Source organism: Elephas maximus, chromosome 25 (genome assembly GCF_024166365.1).
Source record: "Elephas maximus indicus isolate mEleMax1 chromosome 25, mEleMax1 primary haplotype, whole genome shotgun sequence".
Taxonomy (NCBI): Eukaryota; Metazoa; Chordata; class Mammalia; order Proboscidea; family Elephantidae; genus Elephas; species Elephas maximus.
The window spans coordinates 34,495,449-34,522,120 of NC_064843.1; the positions used below are offsets into that span (position 1 = coordinate 34,495,449).

At 45.7% G+C, this 26,672-nt stretch overlaps 1 protein-coding gene across 4 annotated transcripts; it reads left to right on the forward strand.

The window, feature by feature from the left end:
* The first annotated feature begins 284 nt into the window (after positions 1-284).
* On the forward strand, positions 285-26,606 carry GSS (glutathione synthetase). Of its 4 annotated transcripts, none has more exons than XM_049868876.1 (13): positions 285-361; positions 3,856-3,990; positions 10,359-10,504; positions 12,670-12,745; positions 13,045-13,184; positions 13,887-14,003; positions 17,984-18,064; positions 18,163-18,240; positions 19,402-19,468; positions 22,072-22,266; positions 22,724-22,805; positions 24,386-24,575; positions 25,783-26,605. In XM_049868876.1, exons 2-13 carry the CDS (start codon positions 3,862-3,864, stop codon positions 25,904-25,906), a joined length of 1,425 nt encoding a protein of 474 aa, XP_049724833.1. In that variant the 5' UTR covers positions 285-361; positions 3,856-3,861; the 3' UTR covers positions 25,907-26,605. The 4 variants fall into 4 exon arrangements, with proteins under 4 accessions (XP_049724833.1, XP_049724834.1, XP_049724835.1 ...); XM_049868877.1 differs by having other exon boundaries at positions 286-365; positions 25,783-26,606; XM_049868878.1 differs by lacking the exons at positions 285-361; positions 25,783-26,605 and adding exons at positions 392-1,153; positions 22,893-23,031 and having other exon boundaries at positions 24,386-24,474.
* Positions 26,607-26,672: the final 66 nt, after the last annotated feature.

Consider the following 26,672-nt stretch of genomic DNA (forward strand, 5'->3'; position numbering starts at 1 on the left):
GTATCAGTTTCCCCATGTCACATTGGACCCACCAGCTCTGACGCTCTACGAACTACGTCTACCCGGAGCTCCCCACACCAGCTCCAGGCCCTGCCTTAACCCCTCCCTTCTTTCCCAAAGTCCTGTCGGCCTGGGTCGAGCCGACGAGCCGCCTAAAGCGAAGTCCGCCCTCACATGGATTGTCCCTTCCCGGCCGCTGTCCAGCTCTACCAGCTCCCATAGGTCTCTTCCCCGCCCTACTCTTTTTGCCCAGCTGGGGCGGTCCGCGCAAGCGCACTAGATCGCACCGAGGCCCCACCCCCTGATCCTCGGGTAACGGCGCGAGGGGCCCGAGTACGGCGCACGGCGGGACGACGAACGAGTAGGTGGGGGCGCTGCAACGGTGGCCGGCCAGGGTCATGTTTCCTCGGGAGGAAGAACGTGAGGGAGGAATCTGGCTGGAGATAGAAACCCAGAGGCTGGGAAATCGCGTAGCTCAAACCCATCCCATCGCACGGTCGGGAAAGCGATGACCGGCTAGGGGGTTGGGTTGGCGCTTGGTGATCCCAGATCTCCCCGATCTGACTCCCGGTCGGGCCAGTGGCACTGTGCGGTGAAACCAGAGCCGAAGTTTTAGAAAAAATAACTGGGAGCGATTAGGACCAAACTTTATCCTGGGTGGGAGCGAGCGTGCGGGCCAAGTGGGGCAGGTTTGGGCATGTGATCGTGTCGTTGCTCCGGGCCTCATGCAGGCACTGGCCTCGCCCTCTGGATGAAGTCCGACCGCGTTTCCTTGTGGGCGTTTTAAAGCTTTTGGTAACCTGGCGCCAGCCTCCAATTTATTCATCATTCATTCATTTAACGTTCATTGAGTACAATCTAGGCGCTAGAGGTGGAGAAGTGATCAAGACAAGCACGACCCCACGGTACAGGGAAAAGTAATGGACAGGAGAAGCGCTGGGCAGAGAAGAACAGGGATGGCTTCTGGAACTAAATCACGAACGCCAGTCAAGAGTGGTGAGGCGTACACTGTTCTAAAGAGAGACAAAACATGTGCCAAGGCCTGGAAGGGAGAGAGAGGCTAATGTGTCCTGGTCACTGAAGATACCTGACTGAATCTCGTGGCCGGGGCTAGAGTAGTAAGTGGAGATGGAGAGAAGCCGAGGAATTCAAGGTACTGTATATTTAGGCAACAGAATGCGCAGGATTTGGGAGGTGGATGGGATGTAGGGGAGAAGTGCAAGGCTTGAGTGCCTGGGTGGGATTCATCAGAGGAGGAGCAAATTTAAGGAAGAGACAACAACAAATCTCTTCTGGTTTTGTGAATACTCCCTGTAAGCAGTGAGATATTCATCCAGAAAGGACTGGTGTGAAGGTATAGATTCAGATGTCATCAGCAAAACAGAAATAAAGCCACAAGAAAGGCTAAGCTTGTCCATAAAGAATACGTAGACTGAGAAAAACGGAGGGCCCACGACAGAACACAGAAAACCCAATGCCACCAAGTCGATTCTGAACCAGCGACTCTCTAGGACAGAGTAGAACTGCCCCCTAGGGTTTCCAAGGAGCAGCTGGTGGATTCAAACTGCTGACTTTTTGGAGCACTTAACCACTATGCCAGCAGGGTTTTCAGGGCTCCACGTAGGAACCAATATTTAAGAGATGATCAGAGGAAGAGTTGCTTTAAGGAATAAGAATAAGAAAGAGTAGTCAAAGAGGTAGAAAACCAGAAGACTGCTCACCATCTAGCCTCCCCGAGTCCTACAAACCCGCCGTAGCAAACCTCTTGCTATTTCAGATGACCATGCCTTTGCACACACATAATTGTGCTACCTCAAATGCCTTTCTGCTCCTCTCCACATGTGGAGTTTGAACTCATCTTCCAGTGTTTGACACACGCGACTGCTTCTGTGAAGCCTTCCTCTACTAAGCCTGCGCCCCTCCTGGGCACCAGCCCCCTTCAGTGCTCTCTCAGCTCCTCTCTGTTGTAGCAGTTAGCACTTTTCATAGTGATTATTTTTATGTCTTATCGTTTTCTGTGTTTCCATTACTTAGTCAGGGGCCTGGCATTAGGTGCCAGTCAATGTTTACAAAATGAACAAAAGCCCAACAGCAGGCAGAGATGTTGGAATCCCAGAGTTGTGGAGAGATGAAAGCTAATGGAGGGTTCCATTGATCTAATGTCTGAGTCACAAGTTCTAGTCCTGGCTTTGTCGTCAGGCTATGTGACCTCTGACAAGTCCCCTCCCACCTGTAAAGTGGGTACAGCCAAAAATAGGAAAGCTCCCATGTATAGAGCTCCAGACACTGTGCTCAGCAAGTTCACACAAAAATTTTTTTTCACTTAATCCACGCAGTAAGCTTAGTTATAAGGGAAATAACATTATTAGGGGCTCAAACCCAGGTTTGTCTGACTCCAGAGCCTCCTTGTAAATTGATTCTGCCATTATCTACCTCTCACCTGACAGGAATGTTGTCAGGAGCCTCTTGAGATCACGTGTTTATTCTTTCCAAATGTTGTGCTGAGGCCTGTGCACTTCACAACCAGTATATGCCCTGTTCTGCCCTCTTTCAGAGCACAGAACTGAATGTAACAGAGGTCACCCATCCTTCTCTAACTCTCTTCTTGGGGACCACTGACATTGCCTAAGCTAAGCTGCCAAGTTCTATTCCTAAAATAAAATAACATTAGGGCAGAACAAAATTAATGGCCGGCATTTCCAGTTTTTTATCCACGTCTTCTCAAGCTTCTGGGGCCTGCTGCAAATTGAGTATCCTCAAGGTGTGGGTTGGTACACCTGTATGGGTCTGGGAAGCCAGTCAGACTCTCCTATTACATTTGACATTTGAATTTCAGATTTTCTTTCTTTCTAATGTGATTTCTCAAAAATACTTTCTGTCTTTTGGTGCCGTGAAGATGGATGTTCCTACATAAAATGTAGTCATTTTCTGCTATTAAGTTTATTTCTGGTTAATCTGAAGGAGGGATTCACCTCCATGGTATTCCACAAAGAGCACCTAGTTTTACCTGGGTTTCACCTATGGAATTTGAGATTTGCTGGCATGGATCGTTGGAGCTAGAAGGGAAATTAATAATCTACTGCAGTGGTTCCCATCCCCAAAGAGCTTGCTAAAAATACAGAGCTTAACCTCCCCCCGCCCTGCCCCAGGCCTCTTGAATCTGAATCTCTGGAGTGCAGCCCAGGAAACTGTATTCTTTCCCAGGCTCCCCAGAATGCTCAGACAGGTTTGGAAACCACCGATTCCCCTTGTTGCACAGGTAGGGTATCTGCAGCTCTAGGAGGGCAAGGAACGTGCCCCAATCACATGTGACATTAGTGCCGTGTTATCTAATGAAGGGCATTGGGCTGGGAGTCCAGAGACCCAGGTTTAAGCCCAGGCTTTACCAATCATTACCCTGCGCATGTCATTTCACCTCTCTGAGCCTCTACTTCCTTACTTTTAAAGTAAGAATAATGCCTTCATTGTATTAGGAATCAAATAAGAGTGGCAATGGGAATGCTTTGTCAAGCGTTCTGTTGTGTACATATGGAAGTTCTTAAGAGCTGGAACCAGCCAGTGTTCACTTCTCTGTATTACCCTGTCCCCTGTAACAGAGGCCAGGGTCCCACCATGTTGGGGGTGGATGCTAAACCATAAAACCAAACCGTTGCTTTCTAGTTAATTCTGACGGCAACCCTATAGGACGGAGCGGAACTTCTCCATAGGGCTTCCAAGACTGTAATCTTTACAGAAGCAATTTGCCACATCTTTCTCCCATGGCGTGGCTAGTGGGTTCCATCCCCTAGCCAGCTTCAGTGGTTGCCGGGCCTCAGGCCATCTGTCACCATGCCCTTCTCGCTCTGTCTTTTGCAGGCTGGGATGGCCACCGGCTGGGGGAGCCTCTTGCAGGATGAGCAGCAGCTGGAGGAGCTGGTGCGGCAGGCCGTGGACCGGGCCCTGGCTGAGGGAGTGCTGATGAGAACATCACAGAAGCCGAGCTCTTCGGACGTAAGCCCACTGTCCCCTCCCCACAACACCAGTCACACTGCTCTGGATCTCACAGCCACCTATTTGGCCCCTGCCAGGCTGGGAGCAGCTCCTTTAGGGCAGGAGCCCATCTCTTTTGTTTTATTTTTTCTGTAAATAAAAGTGATCTCAAAAAAAAAAAAACCAAAAACCAAACCAATTGCCATCGAGTCGATTCTGACTCATAGCAACCCTATAGGACAGAGTAGAACTGCCCCATAGGGTTTCCAAGGAGCGGCTAGTGGGTTCAAACTACCGAACTTCTTGGTAAGCAGCCGAGCTCTTCACCACCACCAGGGCTCCAAAGTGATCTTTAGAAGTATGTAAAGTAAAAAGCAATGTGCTAGAGTAGTGAAATTAAAATCTGGGATTTGAAGTGTGACGTAGGCAATTTCCTTAACCTCTCTCAGCTGCAGTTTCTTCTTACCTACGTTATTGGGTTGGTAAGAGAATTAGAAGAGCTAATTTTTAGAAAGGACTTTGCCCAGTGAGCTATTATTTATTAAGACCCCAAACCCACTGCCCTAATCACACTACTTTCTCTGTAATTGATTTGTTGTATATCATTCCAGGTCTTTCTCTGTGAGTTTATGTGCACATATATGTATACACAGGAACATATAGTTTTTAAAAAAACATACATTGCATCATTCATGTTATTCTGTGACTCTTTGTTTTTCATTTAACATGCTGCCTTAGAACTCTCCCCAACTCCTTCCTCTGGGGTCAGCCTAGTTCTGATGCAAGGTATTCTGGGTGTGGTTGCACCACAGTTTTAAGTTTTCTCCACTGATGGCTACTTGAGTGATTTCTAATGTTTTTATGATTACAAATAGTTCTACAAGAAACATCTGTGTACATATCTGTTTGGGCACCTGTGAGTGTTTCTCTAGGGTTGATACATAAATATAGTACGTACTGCTGAATCCAAACCACATCTTTTAAAAATCTTATCCTTAAAAAAAAAATTAAAAAAAAAAACTTTATTTAGTGACTAGGGAAGACATTTTCATGGTTCAAAATTCACAGGGTACAGGAGTTTACAGAGTAAAGCAGCCCTCCCTCCCACATTGCCTAGCCACCTAGTTTTCCTGCCTTGAAGGTAGCCTGTGTTTTAGCTTCTTGGGTGTCCCTCCAGATGGTTTATTTATCACAAACAAATAGATATATATTCTCTTTCCCCACTTTTTACACAGAGAAGCATATTAGATTGAAGACATTATGCCAAGTGAAATAAGTCAATCACAAAAGGACAAATATCGTATGACCTCATTTGTATAAAAAGACAAGAAAAGGCAAATGTATAGAGACCAAACATTATTAGTGGTTAACCGGGGACGAGGGAGGAGGAAAGGAGGAGTTATTACTTATGGAGTACTGAGTCCTGGTTTATGGTGGTAAAAAAATCACATTAATTAAGAGTAGGGCTCACAGCTGAATATTGTGTGTGCTGTCAATAAGTTGTACACCTGTAAAAAGTTGAAATGATGTGAGAGACTGACTTGATTTGTAAACTTTCACTTAAAGCACAATAAAAATTTAGTAAAAAAAAGAATAAAGGGGAAAAAAAGTTGAAATGACAAAAGTTGTGTGATAGTCATATTTACAACAAGTACAAAAGAAAAAGAGTATCTGCAGAGGCTGCTTATGTACAACCAAATACTCATTTGATTCCTTAGTTTGCAAGTTTAGGTCCTGGTTTCGTGGGATATCCCAGTTAATTGGCCTAATAATGTGTTTAGTGCTTTCGTTCTACCTCCTAGTTCATTGCATAGTGCCTGGGGTCTTAAAAGCTTGCAAGCAGTCATCCAAGGGACAACAATTGGTCTGTGTTTGCCTGGAGCAACAGAGGAAGGAGAGTCAGGAATAAGAGGAGGAAATGGAATGTGTGGCTAATTGCTTGCATGAACAACTCCTTCCTTTGCCATGAGACAAGAACTAGATAATGCCTGGCTACCATCACTGAGCATTTTGATCAAAGATTCCAAAGAAGAATCCTGATCAAAAGGGGGAAAATGTAAAACAGAATTTCAGATTCTCAGGGACTCCAGACTTTCAGAGCCATGAAGGCTAGATGAACCCTGAAACTATTGCCCTAAAATAATCTTTAAACCTTAAATCAAAAATATCACCTGAAGTCTTCTTAAAACCAAGCAATAGTTTGGCTTAACTAATTAAAAATGTCTGCCTTAAGCATCATGCTCTTTTAAGAACTATTTATATTGGATCATATTGACAATAGCAACTCGAAAGATTAGATAGGAACTTGGAGACAGTGAGTTTATGTTTATGGGGAGGAACAACTCAGAAAAGGAGGGTGAGAATGGTTGCACAACTCAAAAGATGTAATCATTGTCACTGAATTGTACCTGTAGAAACTGATGTATGTTTGGCTGTGTATATTCTCAACTACAACAAAATAAATAAAAGTGAAAGAAAAAAGAATCAGCGGCATATACTAGACAAGCTCTCCTGTACCTTGCCAGGGACTGTGGCCTTAAACTCATGATCTAATTGGGGAATGTACCATAAGACAAAATTAAATAATGTCAATTCTATGAGGAAACATAGGCAGCCTGCTACACAGGATTAACTATCATTTATTGAGTAATATGTACAAGGCACTATTCTGAACCCTTTGGATACATTAAATGACTTAATCCTGAACCACGATGGAATGAGGCCCAGAGAGGCTAAGTAACTTCCCAAGGTTACTTAAATGGTGGAGTAATCTACGGAGCCAGAATTTAAATTCAAGGAGCCTGGCTCTTGAGACCATGCTCTGAACCGCTGTGCTTTGCTGCCTCTCCCAGGATGCTGTATAGGATACCTGGATGAAGGAACAGTTTATTAGGATTAGAAGATTGAGAAGAGGCATGATATTTGAACTAGTCCTTAAAAGACAAATGGGGGAAACGAATAGCATAGCAGGTCCAAAAGTAGAAAAAGGCAAAAAATGTTTAAGAAAAGGCAGCTGAAACGTGATACATAAGTGGGTATAGTGGGAAAGAAGGCAGGTCAAGGTCAGACAGCCAAGAGGCAGTGGATTCGGGGGAGGAGGAGTATAAACCTTATCCTCTTTGCCTCATGCAGTGTTTAGGGTGTTAATTTCTTTTTTCTTTTTAAATAGGTAATACATGGATGGTACAAAATTCAAAAGGGTATTCAATATGAAGTCTCCTTCTTCCAGCCACTCTGTTTCTGTCCCCAGAGTCAAGCGTTGTCAACAGTTTTTTCACTAGTGTTTTTAAAAGTAAGAGCCAACATTAAATATATATAGGTAGATATTCAGCTTCTTTTGAAAAATCAGATTGTCTGGCAACCTTGGCCCACTTTTCTGCATGGCAACAATTGGCTGGAGTAGAGTTACCGCAGTCCCCTGTAGAAGAGATGTGAGGTCTGTTTACCACAATTCCCATCACTCCCTATTGCTTCTCTGACTTTGAAGCAGAATGTTTATTGTCATGCACGTGCTATAGTTTTTCTTATAGTAGAGGAATATTACCCTTTGTCCATGTCTGTATCAAAAGTGAGAAGACTGTGTTTCAGCCTTTACCTCGTGGACAGTGGAGAGTGGTTGTATGAGCTGTGCGCTCTTGATCCCCAATTCAGGTGGGCAGAGTGAGTCCTGGAGGGCAGAGGCAGAGGGAAGTCTTAGCAGAAAACACTAGGAGGTTTTCAGGCCAGATGGGTCTTGTTGGAAGAGGCAGATCTCTGAGTGTAAAAGCCAAGGAAACGCCCCATAATCATCCCACATCTACCCAGGGTATTAGGTCACTTCTTGCATAATCTGCAGTAACTCCCAGTCTAACTTATAAAGGCTTCAGGCTGAATAAACCGTACTCTTCCCAGCCCCCTTCCTCAGCTTTGTCTTAAGATCAATGCTGAGGAGGGCAATTTGGGAATTATCTACCAAAATTTTAAATGGATTTACCCTAGTTTACTAACATTTCTACTTCTAGAAATTTATCCATCCGATCTTCTCACAGACAAAATTCTGCATATACTGTGATATTCACTCAAGCATTGATTGTAATGACAAAAAAAGGAAACCACCTAAATGGTCATCAACAGAAAGCTAGATTAAATAAATTGTAGTATGTCCAAAGACTGGAATAGTACACAGCCATTTGAAAAAATGAGAGTGGTCTATTTGAACTTATTTGAGAATATGTCTGAAATATTTAAAAACCAAAGGATAGGGCAATATATGCATAGTATGCTTTTATGTGTACAGAAAAAGAGAAAAAATATATGTATACATAAGTGTCAGTATAAAGGTATCTAGAAAGATATATGAGACACATATATCATTTGCCTGTGGGGAAGAGAACTGGTGACAGGGTGAAAGTGAGACACCTCTCACTGTGTATCCTTCTATTCCGTTTGAATTTTGCATCATGTTTATATTATCCATTCAAAGTGATAATATTTTTAAAGTAAACATAAATGCTGAGTTTTTATACCACAAGCTTGGACTACCATAATGACAAACTAATATTAACTCCAAGATGAGACTCAGGAATGCTTCGTAATACAAGTCACAAGGTCATCTTATCTTTTAACCAAGTTCTAATTCAGTTATTGTTGAGAATCAATGGTATTTAGGTTTCTCAGCTATGCCAAAGTCCAAAGAACCCAGAATACAGCTAAATTTCAGGCCTGTCAACCTGAGTCACCATGTCCAACGTTGGGGGGAACCACACCTGGCTTCTCCTCAGCAGGCCAGAGTTCACTTTTCCTGCAGCCCTACCAGCAGGGCTCTTCCCTCTCCCCAACCAGAGGGCAAAAGGACAGGGGTGTGAGTTCCTAACATGGGGAGGGTGCCTGAGCTTGGATATTTGCCGACTAGGAGCTGCATGTATGCGTAGTCATATGTGTGTGTGTGTTGTGTGTGTGTGTTATTTAGTTACCATGCTGGTTCAAATCCAGGTCCACTTACGAGCTGTATATATCTTTGGACATGTTACTTAACCTTTCTGAATCTCTATGCCCTTATCTGTTACGTGAAGGTAATAATAGTATCTTCCTCATAGAGTGAGATGATAAATCTATGTAAAGTATTTAAAACAGTGCTTTACATACAATAAGTGATCAATAACTTTTTGTGGTTTTTCTGCTTCTGATTTTTTTTATTGCACTTTAGATGAAGGTTTACAGAACAAACCAGCTTCTCATTAAACAGTACATATATTGTTTTATGACGTTGGATAACAACTCCACGACATGACCCTGAGTCCCCTTCTAGACCCTGAGTTCCCTATTACCAGCTTTCCTGTCCCTCCTGCCTTCTCGTCCTTGCCCCTGGGCTGGTGTGCCCCTTTAGTCTCATTTTCTTTTATGGGCCTGTCTAATCTTTGGATGAAGGGTGAACCTCAACAGTGACTTCATTACGGAGCTAAAAGGGTGCCTGGAGGCCATACTCTCAGGATTTCTTCAGTCTCTGTCAGGCCAGTAAGTCTGGTCTTTTTTTGTGAGTTAGAATTTGTTCTATGTTTTTCTCCAGCTCTGTCCAGGACCCTCTATCGTGATCCCTGTCAGAACAGTCAGTGGTGGTAGTCAGGCACCATCTGGTTGTACTGAACTCAGTCTGGTGGAGGCTGTGGTAGTTGTGGGCCATTAGTCTTTTGGACTAATCTTTCCCTTGTATCTTTGGTTTTCTTCATTCTCCCTTGCCCTCGAAGTGGTGAGACCAGTGGAGTATCTTAGATGGCTGTTCACAGGCTTTTAAGACCCCAGATGCCACTCACTAAAATAGAATGTAGAATATTTTCTTTATAAGCTATATTGTGCCAGTTGAGCTAGATGTTCCCCGAGACCATGGTCCCTACAGCCCTCAGCCCACCAATTCAGTCCCTCAGGGAGTTTAGATGTATCTATGGAGCTTCCATGACCTTGCTTTGTACAAGTTGTGCAGGCTTCCCCAATATCGTATACTATCTTTCCCTTCACCAGAGTTACTACTTATCTATTGTCTATTTAGTGTTTTTCCATCCCCACCCATTCCCTCCCTGGTAATCATCAAAGATTGTTTCTTTTTTTTTTTTTAATTCTTGGAACAAATGCGCACGCTTTAATCAGTTTCTCTGCCGTCCCTGTCTCTGATATGGCTTTAGTGTTTTTCTGAATTTTTATTTTTAATGTGTAAAGAGATAAAACACCACAGAGTCCAGAAGCTTTTTGTAACCTTTCCTCATCCTGTTCGCCTCTCTTGCTTCCCAGAGGCAACCACTATCCTGCAGTTGATGTGTCCTCAATAAATGTAGGCTAAACTTTTCACAGGGTTACGTGTGCGGGAAGACAGCCCATTCACAGGTGTTCTACCCCTGCCCCAACTCTGTCTTGGTCAGGTGGTGAGCTATGCCCCATTCACACTGTTCCCCTCACCGGTCCCCGCTGCCTTGCTGGAGCAGGCCTATGCTGTGCAGATGGACTTCAACCTGCTGGTGGATGCTGTCAGCCAGAATGCTGCCTTTCTGGAGCAAACTCTCTCCAGGTACTGGGCAGTGGGGCTCAGGGGGTTGGGAGCTGCTAAAACCAAGGGACTGGCTGTTGCTATGGCAGCTAATTTGGTGGATTGGAGGAGGAACAAAAAGCAGTGGACTAGGAGTCAGAAGAGTGGTCTTCTAGTCCTGGCTTCTTTCCTTCTCTGGGCCTCAATTTCTTCACCTGTAAAATGGGGAGGTTAGCCTAAATCTGGGGTCCCTTCCGGCGCTGATGTTTTGTGATTCTGTGATTCATGATCCTCTGCTTTGAAGACTGGAATTTCCATTTGGAATTAGGGAAGGTCAGCCTGAGATTTTCCCTAATTCCAGAGGGGCAAAAAAGGCAAGAAAAGTTACTGGGTTTAAATCAGATTCCCTTCACCTCTTCCTGAGTGGTGACCCCTTCTTGCCACCACAGGCCTTCTCATCTTTGGGTGCAGACTGGGCCACACGCAGGGCATGAGGAAACAGCCCCTGAAATAACTCACCCTATCCATTTATTCTCTCTGTCCGATCTCCCTTAATCTTTTTTTTTATTTTTCTCCTTCAGACCCTGGGGCGAGAGAAGTTTTTTTGCCTTATTCTAGAATTCTGTGTTGAGACTCTGGTGGTTGCATGTCTTTGATTAATTTTTCAAAACAAATCATTTTGTTAGAAACAAAATCTTTTAAAAATGAGCCTCTTAGTGTGAAAGTGGATATGAAAAGGAATCATTAATGGTAAGAAGCTTGAAAACCATTGATTCGGAGCTGAAAATTCCATTGGTCATGAATGTGTGAACCACACCACCACCTTCACCCCAGATCTTTCTCAAACTGGGCCTGGCTTTCGTGCCAGCAGTTCTGGATTATGACCTTTTTCCTAACAACCTGGTTATGTGGCATGACCCTCCCTGCAGCCCATCTCTGTAACCCCTGCCTTCCTTGCTCCTCCTTCCACTCACATACACACAAAGCTCCCAAGGGAGAAGAGCCCCAGGAGCACACGTTAGAAGAGCAGCCTACAGTCCAGGGTTGAAGAAGAACCTCCTTGGAAAAGGGACTGGGTCTCAACATCCTAGAGGCTGAAGCCCAGCTGTGGACTACTGTCCTCCTCTCCAAGGGCTGGGAAGGACCCCCTGAAAGAGCTGGCTAGAGAGCAGAGGAACTTCAGGACAAGCCTGAGCTACATGGCCCCCTCGCTAGGCTGCAGTAGGCTGAGTCCCTGTAAAAGGCGAGCGGGCAAACCAGGCTTAAGCAACCGTGCAGAGTCTGCCCGGAATCCTGAGAGGCAGCAAGTGTGGTGTTAGTTGCCTCTGGGCTCCTTCTCACTGTGCCTCTTCCTGAGGCCCCGCCAAAACCATACTGGATGGGCCCCTACCACATGTCCCATGTCATAGCAACACACTGGGCTATCTATGATAATGAGCCAGCACAGACAGGGTCCTGCCCTTATGCCATTTGTAGTCAAATTGGAGAGACAACACTCATCATCACACAAATAAAATGGGGAATTGTAACTGTGATCAGGGCTATTGAAGGTCCACAAAGGTGTGAAGCACATAACCGGGGGACATGGCCCAGGCAGGGAAGGGTTCCCTAAGGAGAGCACACCATGAAGAATGGTTTAAAAAAACAAAAAAACAGGATGTTTAGTTGGGTCAGAAAAATCCTAATGGGGCATAAGTTAAAGCCTTGTCTTGGGAGGGCCCAGGGTTTAGGGGAAGGTATGGGGAGTTAAATGTTAGGTCATCCAGAAAGCTTGCCAACCATCAGAGCTATTGAAATATAGAATAATATAGAATCTGTCACATGACATTTTTTAGTTCTTCTTGGGACTAAACGCTGTATTTAATTCTTTACATGTAATATCTCATTTAATCTTCACCACAATTCTGTGATATAAATCCGATTATTTTCCTCTTCACTTTACATATGAAAACTGAGACCCAGAGAGGTGAAGTGACTCTGAGGTTGCCTAGTAGTGAGTGGAAGAGCTGGGATTTGACCTCAGGTCATCTAGCTCCAGATGTGGGTTCTTAATCACTATTCTCTACTATCCCTGGGCAGGGCGTGGAGGGGAGGTCCCACATTTTGGCTGGGAGACCCAGAGATAATTCAGGAGTCAGTGAACAGGGTGGGACCCTTGACCTTTAAAGTCCCATGTAGCTTGGAAAACGGTATGTTTCCTTCTCCAGCACCATCAAAAGGGATGACTTTACTGCTCGTCTCTTTGATATCTACAAGCAAATCTTGAAAGAGGGCATTGCCCAGGTAACCATTTCCTACCCCACCCCAGTTTAGGATCTGCCCCTCCCATGTCTGTTTTTTTACCAGAACTTGGCCCAGGCCCTGAGCTAATGGGAGTCTGCTACTCACTGGATTCCACCAGGTTTGTAAAACATCAGAGACCAATCCTGGGATGACCAGAAGAATGATTTCCCCTGGGTCTGGGAGCATTTGCCAGTGCCACGAAGCTCTGCATAGAGTTCTCAGTACTTGTCTGCTCTGTGGCCAGGTGCTCAGAGTCAGCCCCTGGGTCGATGTCCTCAGCCTTCAGTTTTCCCCTACAGACTGTGTTCCTGGGCCTGAACCGCTCAGACTACATGTTCCAGTGCAGTGCACATGGCTCCCCATCCCTGAGACAGATTGAAATCAACACCATCTCTGCCAGCTTTGGGGGCCTGGCCTCCCGGACCCCAGCTGTGCACCGGTGAGTCCCTTGGGCAGCTCTGGGCATACCTGTGGGGTAACAGCCTGGCCTGGGCCTCTGATTTCCAGCTCTGACTATGCCTTCCTGGGCCCCAGGTCACCTGTTTGCCTCTGCAGCATGGTTTCCACTTGTAATTAGGCCTTTGGCATGTCCAGGAAAGAAAGGACCTCAGGTTTCATCTAGTCCTGCCCCCTCATTACACAAGTTAGTGTTCCAGTCAGAGGGAACAGTATCTGTGAGGGCCCTGAGGTAAGAAAGAGCTCGACATGTTTAAGGACCTGAAAGGACGTCAGAATCCAAGGCAGGGAGGGATGCAGGGCCTCCCCACCCGAGGGCTGAACCCTGTAGTATCCATTTCTGGCCAGCAGTGGTGCTCTAGGTCGCTATGATTCCAGATGGTCTGCAGAAAGATTCCAGAGAGCACCCAGGGGCCCAGGGTGAGGGGGCTCCAGCTCATCGGGAGGCAGGAGTGCAGTAGAGTCACAGGATCTCAGGGTGTCCCTGGGCACATACACCAGGCGCCAGAGTTAGGGCAGCCCAACATGTTCCAGCCTGAAGTGGATCCTACAGGAGCATGATGGTAAGGTGCTTTTTGTGCTCAGCTGATTCTCATAGTGGTGTTCCTGTAAGTGTCTGTGAAGTCACAGGCAGAGGAGTCTTCCAGGCCTGCCAGCTACTGACCAGACCTGTCTTTTCTAACAGACATGTCCTCAATGTCCTGAGTAAGACCACAGAAGCTGCCAAGATCCTCTCCAATAATCCTAGCAAGGGACTCGCCCTGGGGATTGCCAAAGCCTGGGAGCTCTACGGCTCAGCCAAGTAAGGAGGCAAGAAAGTGTCAGCCGTATCCTGCTTTGGGCTCAGCACTAGTGGGTGCTGCAACTTCTTATTTGCTGGTATCATTAAGGAATGAGGGAATTGTTCTAAGAATGGAAGCTTATACCTTTAAGTGTCCAAGTTATTCTATTGGAGTTTTGAGCTTCCTTCTTAAATAGGAGATGCAGACTATAATTTAACCTTTTCTTGCTGGCTGGAGGCCATCATTATGATTGTCAGTGGTTGCATGTTGCTGTAATGCAGAAGGTGCTACCTGTGATCAGAGGGGCATGGGAAGCTTTTTGCCTACACCAGTGGCCCCAGATGGCTAGGCTTTAAATTCTCATTCATTTTCTTCACAGTTTTTCTGTTTCCCTACTATCAGCTCTCACTTACTGCTGTCAGTATGCTACAGTTTGGAATTCTCCACTCCCACCTCTATGCCTCCTTTCTGATTTATAAGAAAGGAAATTATCAGGATTGTTAAGATTGTGTCTAAAGAGTGTGAGGGCCTCTTTGATGAATAAATATAAAATTTTTAAATTAGGTTAGGGGTTTTGTGGTGCCTGTTTTAAGTGCTTAGAGGCATTTTTTGCTTCCTTCCTATTTTTCAACTATGTTCCAGACGTGTGAAGTTGCTAAGTGACTTCCAGATAAATGAAGGGCCACTCTACTAACAGTTATTGCACTGTTAATAAAACATTAATAGTTAACACTTAATGAGCACTTGCTAGCTCTCATTAGTGCCTTACCCTAAGCACTTTACATACAGGATCTTATTGTATCCTTACAGCAAACCTCCTGAGGTAGGTACTATTCATCTCTCCCAGAAACTTAGGTTCAGAGAAGTGAAGTGACCTGTTTAAGGTCAAGTGGTAAGATGGTGGCAGAGCCAGGAGTCCACTTCTTTCCAGAACCTGCCTTTTTTTTTTTTAATTATGGTAAAATATGCACAACATAAAATTTGCCATTTTAACCATTTTCAGGTGTACAGTTTGGTGGAGAGTACTCTGCATTCTTTTTTTTTTAAAAATAATTTTCATTGTGCTTTAAGTGAAAGTTTACAAATCAAGTCAGTCTCTCACAAATAAACTTATATACACCTTACTACATACTCCCATTTACTCTCCCCCTAATGAGTCAGCCCACTCCCTCCTTCCAGTCTCTCCTTTCATGACTTTTTTTGCCAGTTTCTAACCCTCTCTACCCTCCCATTTCCCTTCCAGACAGGAGTTGCCAACACAGTACTCTGCATTCTTAATCACTCTGTTGTCTCTAAGAGAGCCTCCCTGGGCTCACTTAAGCCTCATTAAGATCTAAGAAACCTCAGACTCTGACCATTCAGAAATCATCAGACAAATAGCTTATCTAGTAGAACTTTTGGTCTGGTTGTATTTTAAGAGAGTGAAGCCAGGGGATGGGTCAGCTGGAGAACTGCTGACGGACAAATGCTGCAGATGATTTCTCCAGCCAGGCAGTGAACAAAAGTAAAAGACTTGTGTGCCCGGTGTTAGGCACTGGTGGTTCGGAACTGTGGAGCTCCTGAGCTGAGACTGCCTTCCACCAATTTAGAAAGTCAGAGAGGCTCTTCTGTTGACCCAGCACATGACCTTGGTTGGTCCTTTTCTCTGAGCTTCGGTTTCCTCATTTGTAACATGGGTGAATTAATAATCCCTAAAAGATTGATAACCTGTCGCAGCCTAGTCAGTTCCAACTCATGGTGACCCCATGTGTTCCAGAGTAGAACTGCTCCATAGAGTTATCTTGGCTGTAATCTTTATGGCAGCAGATAGCGAGGCCTTTCTTCTGCAGCACCATTGGGTAGATTCAACCCACCAACCTATAGGTTAGTAGTCAAGCCCAAACTATTTGTGCCACGTAGGGACCTATAAAACAGTGGTAGTGAGAATTAAATGAGATCACAGACATGAAAAATGATTTGAAAAACAAAAAACTTCATTAGGATGATTGTGTGTCACTTTCCAGTTTAATAATAACATTAATACTAGTGATCATTTAATACGTATCAGTTTTATTTTACAAAAGAGCAAACTGAGGCTCAGAGAGGTTGAGTAACTTGCCCAGAGTCCCACAGCTAATAAGTATAGAATTCATGTCTGTCTGCTTCTAAAGTTTGTGTTCTCTACCATTGTTCTGCCTCTAAGAGCTATGGTCCCGTAGTATAGACAGAAAAACTAAGGTGTAAGCATTTGTAGAACAAATGCATTTTCATCAATTATCTCATGCTTTTTAAGAAATTTTTTAAAGGAAGATTAGAAAATAAGTTATGATTTCAATTTAGACAAACTCTTTTAAAACAAGGTTTGTCGTTGGGATGAGCAAGAATGAAAAAAGAGGCTTTGATTGGTAAAATGTTGGGAATTACTAATCTGTTTAACCTCCTTATTTTGTATGGAGAAATCAGGGCCCAAAGAAGGAAACTGACTTCCCCAAGGACACAGGGACAAATCACTGGCAGAGCCAGGAATAAGACTCAAGCCCTCACTCAGTCCAGCGTACTACTACCACTTCATCTTCCTTAGCTGACAACTTTCCTAGCCCTACCCCAATAAATTGCTCAGAAGTGAAGGCAAGAGATGGTAGGGTATGTTTTTTGGGTCTGGCCAAGAGCATTTAGGCAGGTAGCAGGCTGACTTAATTAGCTGGAGCACGAGGTTCCACGTTAACCTACAGCCTCCAGCCTTCCTTCCTCCTCCACCCCTTCTTGGAGATGGGCCAGCCTGGGCCAAGTGCCACCCTCCCACACACACACACATCTCCAACCAAGAGGCTGGCAGATCAGGCGACAAAGTGAAGAGCAAGGCCATTGGCTCTCAGGACTCTCAGGGCAAGGTGGCTTGTGAGAACATTGTTTCTAGCTTGTCTTTCAGATACGCAGCTCCTTTACTCATTGAGCAAAGACTTGGCTTAACATCACTTCTGACCTCATGAGATAACAGGCAGGCTGAGACAGGGGGTATACTAGGACCTGTATTTTGGCTAAGTGGAAAGGAGTCAGGCAGACAGAGTTTAGTCTGAGGGGTCCACCTGAGGTAGGGAGAAGCAGAGGCAAATGGATAAGAGGCCAGGTACAGGAGGTGAGGAATCCACGATGAGAATCCTAAGCCAAAATCTGGGCATCCAAGAATCTCAGCAAGAAGCCACAGGCACAGAGCAGTTACTGCTACAGGGAAAATGGAATTTGGTACTGCTGAGTAGTGGCCCTAAGTGAGTCTGGTGGGGGCTGGACCTATCTTTGATAACTGAAAATAGCTTGGCTGGTAACCAACAGATAGTTCTTTGGCATAAGCTTTTCTCTGGGTTCTTGAGCACCTGCATCTTTAAGAAACATGTGGCTAAGCAGAGGAGAAGAGGCCAGGTAAGCCCTAGTGATCCCATCCACACTGTGGGACCAGATCTGGCCCTGTGTACATCCCAGAAGTGTTGGGAGGTCTCAAGAGATAATGTCTTATTTATATTTGGCTATATAGGCTTTCTGTAGGGTTCCATCGAGTTATTCTAATGTTTTATGCAAGAATCACACTTTTTTATTACATGTTTTGCCATCTAGTAATAGGGTCATTGGTCCCTGATCCCCAGCATTGCTCTTTTACAAAATATTCTTCAATACTCCTACCTGTTGTTCTTCTAGACAGATTTTAGAATCATTATGTTAAATTCTAAGAAAATGTCCTCTTGGGTTTTTGAGATGGTTTTAAATCTAAAATTTAATTTTCATAGAAAATTGACATGATAACAATATTTACCCACTGGAGAATGAGCAAGGATGGCTCCATTTTGTCAAGTTTCCTGTTTTCAGGAAATAATGTGTTGTAGCCTCAGGTGTGTATGCCTGAGGCAATCCTGCATTCTGAAATGTCTGCTCTTTCAGGGAAGTGTTCTCATTTTCATTCTTAAGGGGTATGGGACAGAAGACAGCCAAGCTCTGTATCAGCCTCAGGCCACCTGTGCTCTTTCCCCAGTGCTCTGGTGTTGCTGATTGCTCAAGAGAAGGAAAGGAATGTGTTTGATCAGCGTGCCATAGAGAATGAGCTACTGGCCAGGTAAGTAAGGGAGGGGGGCTTCCAGATCTGGCCCTAGGGTTGGGGAGGGACACTCAGAACAGAACATCCACTCCCACTGACTTTCTTACTTTTCCCAGAAACATCCATGTAATCCGGCGAAGATTTGAAGATGTCTCTGAAAAGGGGTCTCTAGACCAAGATCGAAGGCTGTTTGTGTAAGTAGTCAGGGAGCATTCCTGAAGGACCCAATAGAGTGCTGACTTATGAACCTCATTGTGCCACCTTCTTGCCAGAAACTATCCTTTCTCCTGAGAGATGTGATGGCTGTTTCCTTCTCTGTGAATTTTAGGTGTGAATTCTGAAATATTCCATCCTCCTTGGAAATTTTGGAGAAGGCTAGCCAAGCTCTGCTTCTGAAGGGTTGTATCAGAGCTGGTGACATCTGGATAAGGGCATTCTTAAAGATAAACTTGCTTTTCATATGTGTCCAGGCTACCCAAAGTTTTATTCCCTTTCTTGGTCACATCAGGCCTGGGCTGTTAGGCTGGGCAGTCAGGGAGGAAGAGGAGCAGTCACCTCACTCTGTGATTGATTTAGGTGCCACTCTCTGAGTTCAGGCAAGACTTCAAGGGGCCTTGATTTATGCCCCAGCCCAGGCCGTACCCTTCCGTCCAGGGACTGCCACAAGGTGGCTTTGGTGCCACATATTTTGGTAGCATTGCTCCATGTACAACCTCCATGTAATCTCACAATATCACTTATTATTTTTAAACCGTGCTTTTGTCAGATCAAAACAAAGTAGTTAATTTCCTTTCCAGTTTAAATAGATAAGCCAGACATCAAATAGGTCAAAGAAAAGGGGAAGAAGTGCAAAAAGACAGTCTATGTCTTAATTAGACTCTTAATTTTGCACCTCCCTCACTCCTACCCCTACCATTTTCTAATTCTCAGCGTGGTTTCAGCTCTTTCAAGCAGTGAAAATACAAGTGGTTTTTTTGCTAAACATGGAAATATTTGTTCTGCTGTTCAGTAATGATGAGCCCACATTTTTTGAATTCACCTCATTCAATTCTGATTACCTGCTTGTTTCCCTTCTGACCTTCCTAGAATGCCTGTAGATTTGCAGAATTCTAAAGCACCCCTTTCTTCAACAGTCTAGACATTCCTTACTGCAGTCCTGTGTGTTTTTTTAGTGGAAGCACTGTTCAGACAAGTATCTACTTCTACTGGTTCCCGTGAATGCCTATCCAGGCTACCCCTGTGGACTGACTTTCAGAGGAGCCAAACTTATTTTGATGTACCCAGAAATAGATTGAACCACTGGAAACATCAGTTACAATTTTTCACACAGCAGCTTTCTCCATTCTGTGTTCTAGGGATGGCCAGGAAGTTGCTGTGGTTTACTTCCGTGATGGCTACACACCGAGTCAGTATAGTCTACAGGTTGGTATTTTCTCTTGGACCATTCTCTGCCTCCTGGGACCCACTAGAGCTCCACAGAGACCCCACTCAGGTGTCACAACAATCTGGGCTTCTCCTTGGGCCCTGGCTTCAGTTCTTCCTCAGGGAACTTGTTGCTTGAACCACGTATCCTCCTGCAAGCTTAGTCTATCTCTCACTCTCTACAAACACACTGTCCTCCAGAATCTGAATCCTCAGGAATCCATAGTACTTCAGCCACTCACACTGTTTCCAGTGGTATGCTGGTAAATGCTTAACAACTGTCCCTCTGAGGGGAAAAGCCCCAGTTGGTAGCATTTGGTGGTTTTTATGATGTAAATACTCCCAGCAAATTTCAAGCTACCCAAATTAACATCTGTGGATAGAGCTGGGAAGAGATGTATACAGTCAGGCCAGTTCCAGCACACCACTGACCATTTCCTTCCTGCCAGTTCTTGCCTCCTTTAAATTTTCTGAGTCAGAAAGTTTTTATCATCTGTCCCATTCATGTTAATGATAGTACTGATAATACCATGTTATCTTGCTATCCTACCATGTAGTTTCAAAATTACTTTCCACATCCATTATTTCATTTACTCCTTATAACTACTCCATGTGGTGTATAATTATCTCTATTACACAGATGGAGAAACCAAGGTTTGCAGATATACAAGGGCTTGTCTAAGGTCCCAGAGAGAGTTCCCAGGCATTCTGACTCTTAGTCCAGTGGCCTTCCTGGCATATCATTCTTCTCCCCCCGGCCCCTAATGTCCACAGCATTCAGAGCTAAAAAGGCCTGCCTTCAGTTGGGAGAAGGTAAAGGAAGAAATAATTTGGGAAATACCATGAGCAGTGGGCCTGGGGGTCATGAGCCTTTTGCTCTGCCTCTGTGACCATAGCCCTATATGGGATTCAGCTTCACTCTCTGGGAACTGAGAGAACTACACTAAAAAAAAGAAGAAAATCAAGGAAGCTCCTTCCAGATCTATAATTCTTTGAATGTAGAATTCTCCCTGAGGCCCAGTTCTATACAGGGCAGCTCAGTAGAAGGCCCTTTCCTCTGGAGAAGTTGTTAGCAGTGGTGTGAACTTGCTGACTACAGAAGAAAACTGTCCATTGAGAAAAATGAATCTAAGTTCCAGGGCAGGGGGACTGAAGAAAGGGGCCAAAGAAGACTTAAAAAGAGAGCAGAGGTATGATAACAAGAAAAGAAGTTAGTGCATAAAGAGGTAGACATTTTTAGGGAACTGGAAATTTCAGACCAGGTTTGTAACGTGGCAGTCAAATCCACAAAACTCAGTGACTTGCTAGGTGATCACAGGCAAGTCACTGCTATATCTGGGTTTTGTTTTACCTGCTTTTATCACAATGGGGTACTTCTCTGGGTTTATTGCTGATATTCTGGCCATAGTGACTCTGCCTGGATCACCAGCCTAGTAGTTAGGTACCTGGGGTTATTGGTAAAAACCAGGCAGAGGTGCTGCAGGTGGACTAGCTATATCATAGAAAGGACAGCATGGGGATGGGGGTTTGCTTCTTAGGCCACAGCCTTGATACCGCTGTGGGCAGGAGCCAAGGACAGACCATTCCGTTGGTGCCTGAGAATGAGGACCAGAGCTGCGAGGACTGATCCTCTGCTATTCCCTTGCCTCTCACACCCTAAATTCTTGGCACACCATACCAGTCATTCTGTGATTACACACCTTCAGGCCTGTGTGTATATTGTTCTGCTACCCTCAGTACTTTCCCTATGAGTCTCACTTGTCCTCAGGACCCACTCAGATTTCACCTTGTTCAATAACTATATATATATGTGTATATTGAGTGCCTACAAAGACCCAGGCACTGTGTTAGGCACTGGGGTACCACAGAAAACAAGACAGACAACAAGGGTCTAGTCCTTACGGAGCTCATAGTCTGGTCAGGGAGATGGATACCAGAGAGTAAGCAAAAAGAGAAAAATGTTTTTTTGTTTTGTTTTTCCTAGTTGGGGAATGAAACAGGGTGAAATGAGAACTGTGGGGAAACCTACATTAAATAAGGTTCAGGGAAGGCTTCTTTGAGAAGATGACTTTGAGCCGAGACTTAAGGATAAGAAGGATCCAACCATCCATGGGAAAAACTAAGACAAAGAGACTTCCAGGCAGAGGGAAAAGCAGCAGATGCAAAGGCCCTGAGGAGGGAATGAGGTTTGTGTGTTTGAGGAATGACAGACCGTGTGGCTGGAACATGGGAGTGGGGATCGGAGGGATGGCATGAAATGAGTTTGACAAGAGACGGGCTGATCCTGCAAGGTCTTTTAAGCCATGGGAAGGAGTTTGGATTTTACTTGGAGAACACTGGGAAGCTGAGTTCATAAGCATACACTCATAAACCTTTTGTCATGTTCTGCTTTTGGTTATAGTCATTGTGCTAAACTGAGTTTGCTGAGGGTAAGAATCCTGCAGATCGGGAGGGATTACACCTGCCTCACAGGGATGGCAGTGATGCTTGGAGATAATGAATGTGAAAATATAAAGCATGATTCCTGGCACCTGATGGCTGCTCACTCAAGGTCAGCTAAAGTGAAATAAAGTAGAGTTGCTTTTGTCTTCTTCCCTGTGCAGAATTGGGAAGCACGCCTGCTGCTGGAGAGGTCGTGTGCTGTCAAGTGCCCGGACATTGCCACCCAGCTGGCTGGGACTAAGAAGGTGCAGCAGGAGCTGAGCAGGATGGGCGTGCTGGAGATGTTGCTGCCTGGCCAGCCTGAGGCCGTGGCCCGCCTCCGTGCCACCTTTGCTGGCCTCTACTCACTAGACATGGTACGTGGGCAGCCCGTTTCTCCTACCTCAGGCCTTCTAGGTGGCAAGGACCTGGAGCCCAATGTGCTGGGGAGGCTGGAGCTGGCATTGGGGCTGGACCACTAGAGGCCTGGGGTAGGTGGGGCTGGGGCAGCCTCATGATGGGAGGATGGGAGCTGGAATCCATTGTAAGCGCCCTCAGCAAAAGTAGAGATAAGAATGGTAACCAGGGGAAGGGACTGAGGCAGACTGTAAGATCTGGGAAATTTCTGCACCCTTTCCAGGCCTGCTGCTGCAGAGCCCTGAGTTGTTAACAGAGAAAGGCCTGTTCTCTTTGCACTTGTTGCTGCAGGGGACTAGATAGGGGTCACATCCAAGATAGTATCATCCAGCCTGAAGGGGCTATGGTTGTACCGCCTCCTGCTCTTGCCTCATTGGCTTTAAGACCGCTGGTGACTGCTTTCTTGCCTCCTGCCAGGGTGAAGAAGGGGACCAGGCCATCACTGAGGCCCTTGCTGCCCCTAACCAGTTTGTGCTAAAGCCCCAGAGGGAGGGAGGAGGTAGGTAGTTACCCCTTTGCAGGGCTGTTCAGTGAAGGGGGGCTAGCAGGCTCTCACCAGCACTGATTGGTACTTGCTATGGCACAGTTGCAGGCTCTGGAGGGATACAAACTGACACAGACCCACACCGTGGTCAGTGTCCCAGGCAACCCTGTGACTGCATGCTGTGGAGCACAGGGGAATCTGATTAACCAGCACTGGAGTATGTGGACCAGTTTTGTCTGAGGTACCTGTGGGTGGACTGTGGAGAAGCAGGTAGAGGAATATTTATTAAGAGGTTGGATGGATATATATCTGTCTTCCTGCCTAGTATAAAACTCTTTGAGGGCAGGAGTCATGGACCCAGAGAAGATGATTTTTGATCTTGATCTTCAGGGATGGGCAGGAGTTTCCCAGGTGCAAAAGTGGGGAGAGCATTCTGTACAGAAGGAACAACCACAAGCAAAGGCACAGGGCTGTGAAAGCATTGTGTTTGGAGACTGAGTGACTAGTGAGGCTGGGGAAGCTCTGGTGGTGTAGTGGTTAAGTGCTATGGCTGCTAACCAAAAGGTCAGCAGTTCAAATCCACCAGGCACTCCTTGGAAACCCAGTGGGACAGTTCTACTCTGTCCCATAGGGTTGCTGAGTCAGAATTGACTGGCCAGCAATGGGTTTTTTTTTTTTTTTTTTGGTGAAGTTGGTGTGCAGTGTGGGAGACAGGAGGAGGCAGGGGTTAGGGCTAGGAAAGATGGTTTGTGACCTGGTAATAAAAGGCACTGAATATATGTTAGGAAATTGGATTTTATCTTGAGGATAATGGGAAGCTGTGAGAGAGTTTCAAGGAGGGAAGGGCTACCTCCAGGATCCATGTTTCAGTCACAGTCAAGGATGGGCTGGAACGAGGGGAGACATTGGTGACAGAGACCATGGAAGGCTGGTTGTCCAGAAAAGCGATGAAGAGACCTGAGCTAGGGCCACAACAGTGTGGAGCACTATTTGGAGAGACCTGTCAGAGTTTAGTGGATCTGAGAGGTAATGGAGAGGGAGGAGTTAAATACGGCTCAGAGATGCCTTTCACCTGATTGGCAGCAGGAAGATTCAGGAGGGGAAGGTTTAAACAGAAGTAATGAGCCTGTGAAAGAGCCATACAAGGTCTAGAGCAGGGAGCTTGAGTTGAAGATTTGGGAGTTAACAACTCACTGGATATAGCTGGAGCCCTGGGAATGGAAGAGGTCTCCCTGGAAAAAGGTGTGTGTGTGGAGAACAAGGGTAGAGGACAGATTCCTATGGAACCCCAACATTTATGAGGAGAGGAGCCAGTGATGGAGGCTGAGAAGAAACATGTGTAGATAGGTAGGAGGAGAACCAGGGCAGGACGGTGTGGTGGAATGTATGTTCACGTGTATGAGTAAGGACTTTCCTGCCAAGGCTGACATTCTGTCCTTGGTAACCAGACCTGCACTGGCCTCACTGAGCTGATGTCAGGAACCGAGGCTGCTGACAAGTAGCCCACTCAGACTTGCCTACATGGCCCCAGAAGTGAGGGCATGGGGGGCAGGGATGGGCAGAAGGTCCAGGGTGACTAGCCAATGGAATTGCAGGTAACAACCTGTATGGAGAAGAGATGGTGCAGGCCCTGGAGCGGCTGAAGGACAGTGAAGAAAGGGCCTCCTACATCCTCATGGAAAAGATTGAACCAGAGCCTTTTGGGAATTGCCTGCTACGGCCTGGCAGGCCTCCCCGGGTGGTCCAGTGCATCTCAGAACTGGGCATCTTTGGGGTCTATGTCAGGTGAGCAATCAGGAGGGACTCTTCCTATTACTTCATGCCAAAATGCCAGCCAGACAAGTCTGGAGGGAGCACTGGACAGGGAGTCAGGAATCCTGGGCTTTGGTCCTAGCTCTGCCAGTCCTTGGCTGTGGCACCTGTTTCCTTTATCTATGAAATGAGACCAGCGACCCAAGACCTACACACCTCAGAGGGTTATCATATGAAGTGCAGATGAGATGTGTTTTGCAACTATAAAGGAAATTTCAAGTAGTATTAAGAGGGATCTGGGAATATGGATTGCTAACCTACAACTAGAAGAGAGTTTAGGTCCAGCTCTCAGGCTACTGGGGATTCTGGGGAAAGGTAGGATGGGCCAGCTAGATGCTTCTTGGTGTCTTTGAAAAGCTGAATGACCCCCTGGATTTGCTTACATAATGTTTTTCATGTCATTGTTGTTAAGTGCCATCAAGTTGATTCCAACTTGCAGTGACCCTATATGACAGAGTAGAACTGCCCCATAGGGTTTCCTAGGCTGAAATCTTTATGAGAGCAGATCGCCAGGTGTTTTCTCCTTTTCTCTCACAGAGCTGCTGGTGGGTTCAAACTGCTGACTTTTCATTTAGCAGCCAAGCACTTAACCATTGCACCACCAAAGCTCCTAGCCCCCTGCATTTGGATTTAAGCACTAAAGAATCAGGAGAGGAGGACTCAGGAATTTGTATGGAACAGCTCCTGGTCCCTTATACTACTTCCTGCAAAATACTCACTCCAAGGTCAGGGCAAGACAGGGATAGCACAGTTTATCCTCTCTATAACCTCCCCCTCTACCATTTGCATCATGTCCACCCGCCCCTTCCTACCAATCCCCAACACCACCTTAGCCATCTTGAGAGAGGTAGAGGAGGCAAATGAAATGTGACCCTGGCACCATGCCAAGTGTTTTTCCTGCAGTACTTAATCCCCATGACCATCTTGCAAAGTAAGAGCTATTATCCCTATTTTAAATTGAGAAAATTGATATTTAGAAAGGTGAAGTAATTTGCTCAGAGACACAGAGCTATTAACTTCCAAGCTAGGATTCAAACCCAAATCTGACTCTAGAATCCTAGCACTTTCTTGAAGGTAGTCACCCATGTTCTACTTAGCTGGGACCAGTGAAGAGTTCTGAGTTTGGGGGCTGAGTCCAGGTGGTAACAGAGTTGTGTGTCTCCTGCCTCCATCTCTGTAGGCAAGGAAAGACACTTGTGATAAACAAGCACGTGGGCCATCTGCTTCGAACCAAAGCCATCGAGCATGCTGATGGTGGTGTGGCAGCAGGAGTGGCAGTCCTGGACAACCCATACCCTGTATGAGGGCACAGCTATGCTGGCCAAGACTTCTCTCAAGAGATCTTCTAGCCTCTGTCCTTGTCATCTCTCCTACCCCATCTGAGGGGCTGCCCTCCCCTACCTTGGGAGGGCTAGTCTCTTCCAGAGACCTCTAGAGTCTTCACGGAAGGGTAAATCCTGGGTACATTCCCCCACCTCCCCAGCAGTGTTTCCTTTAGATGACATCTAGAGGTCCCTAAATCCTTGGAGTGAGAGTATAGCTGAAAGGAAGTTTCTCTGAGGTAAAGGTCCATAAACCCTGCCACCCTCATTTCAGGCCCTCATTAGCCTTTTCAGCAGGTCCCAGTGCCTGACTTGGGATAGGACTGAAGGTTAAGAGGGGTGGAGGGGCATAGCCTTTCCCCAACTCTGCCTTAAATAAAAAACATTGCTGGTTCCGTGATTCCTTGGTTTGTGCATATAGGGGAGGGAGGAGCCATAATCTGGGTAATCCCACTTAAAGTAGCTTGGAGGTGACTGGGCTGTAATCAGGATCTCCTTAGACTCAAACGCTATGACCCTAAAGTGCTGATCCTTAATCACTCACTAATGGTCCCGTCAGATCATAGGGAGGAAAGAGGGTCCCTGGCAGGAATGCAGAAGTGAGGGTAACTGTGATGGGACATCACAGTTGTGAACTAACTGGCTTCAACTGCATTTGAGTCTTCTGCTCAACTTGAGGACTTGTCAAGGGACCTGTGAGTGAAGCCCTGCCTACCTCTCCCCAAAACAAAAGTTCTAAAAAGAGGAT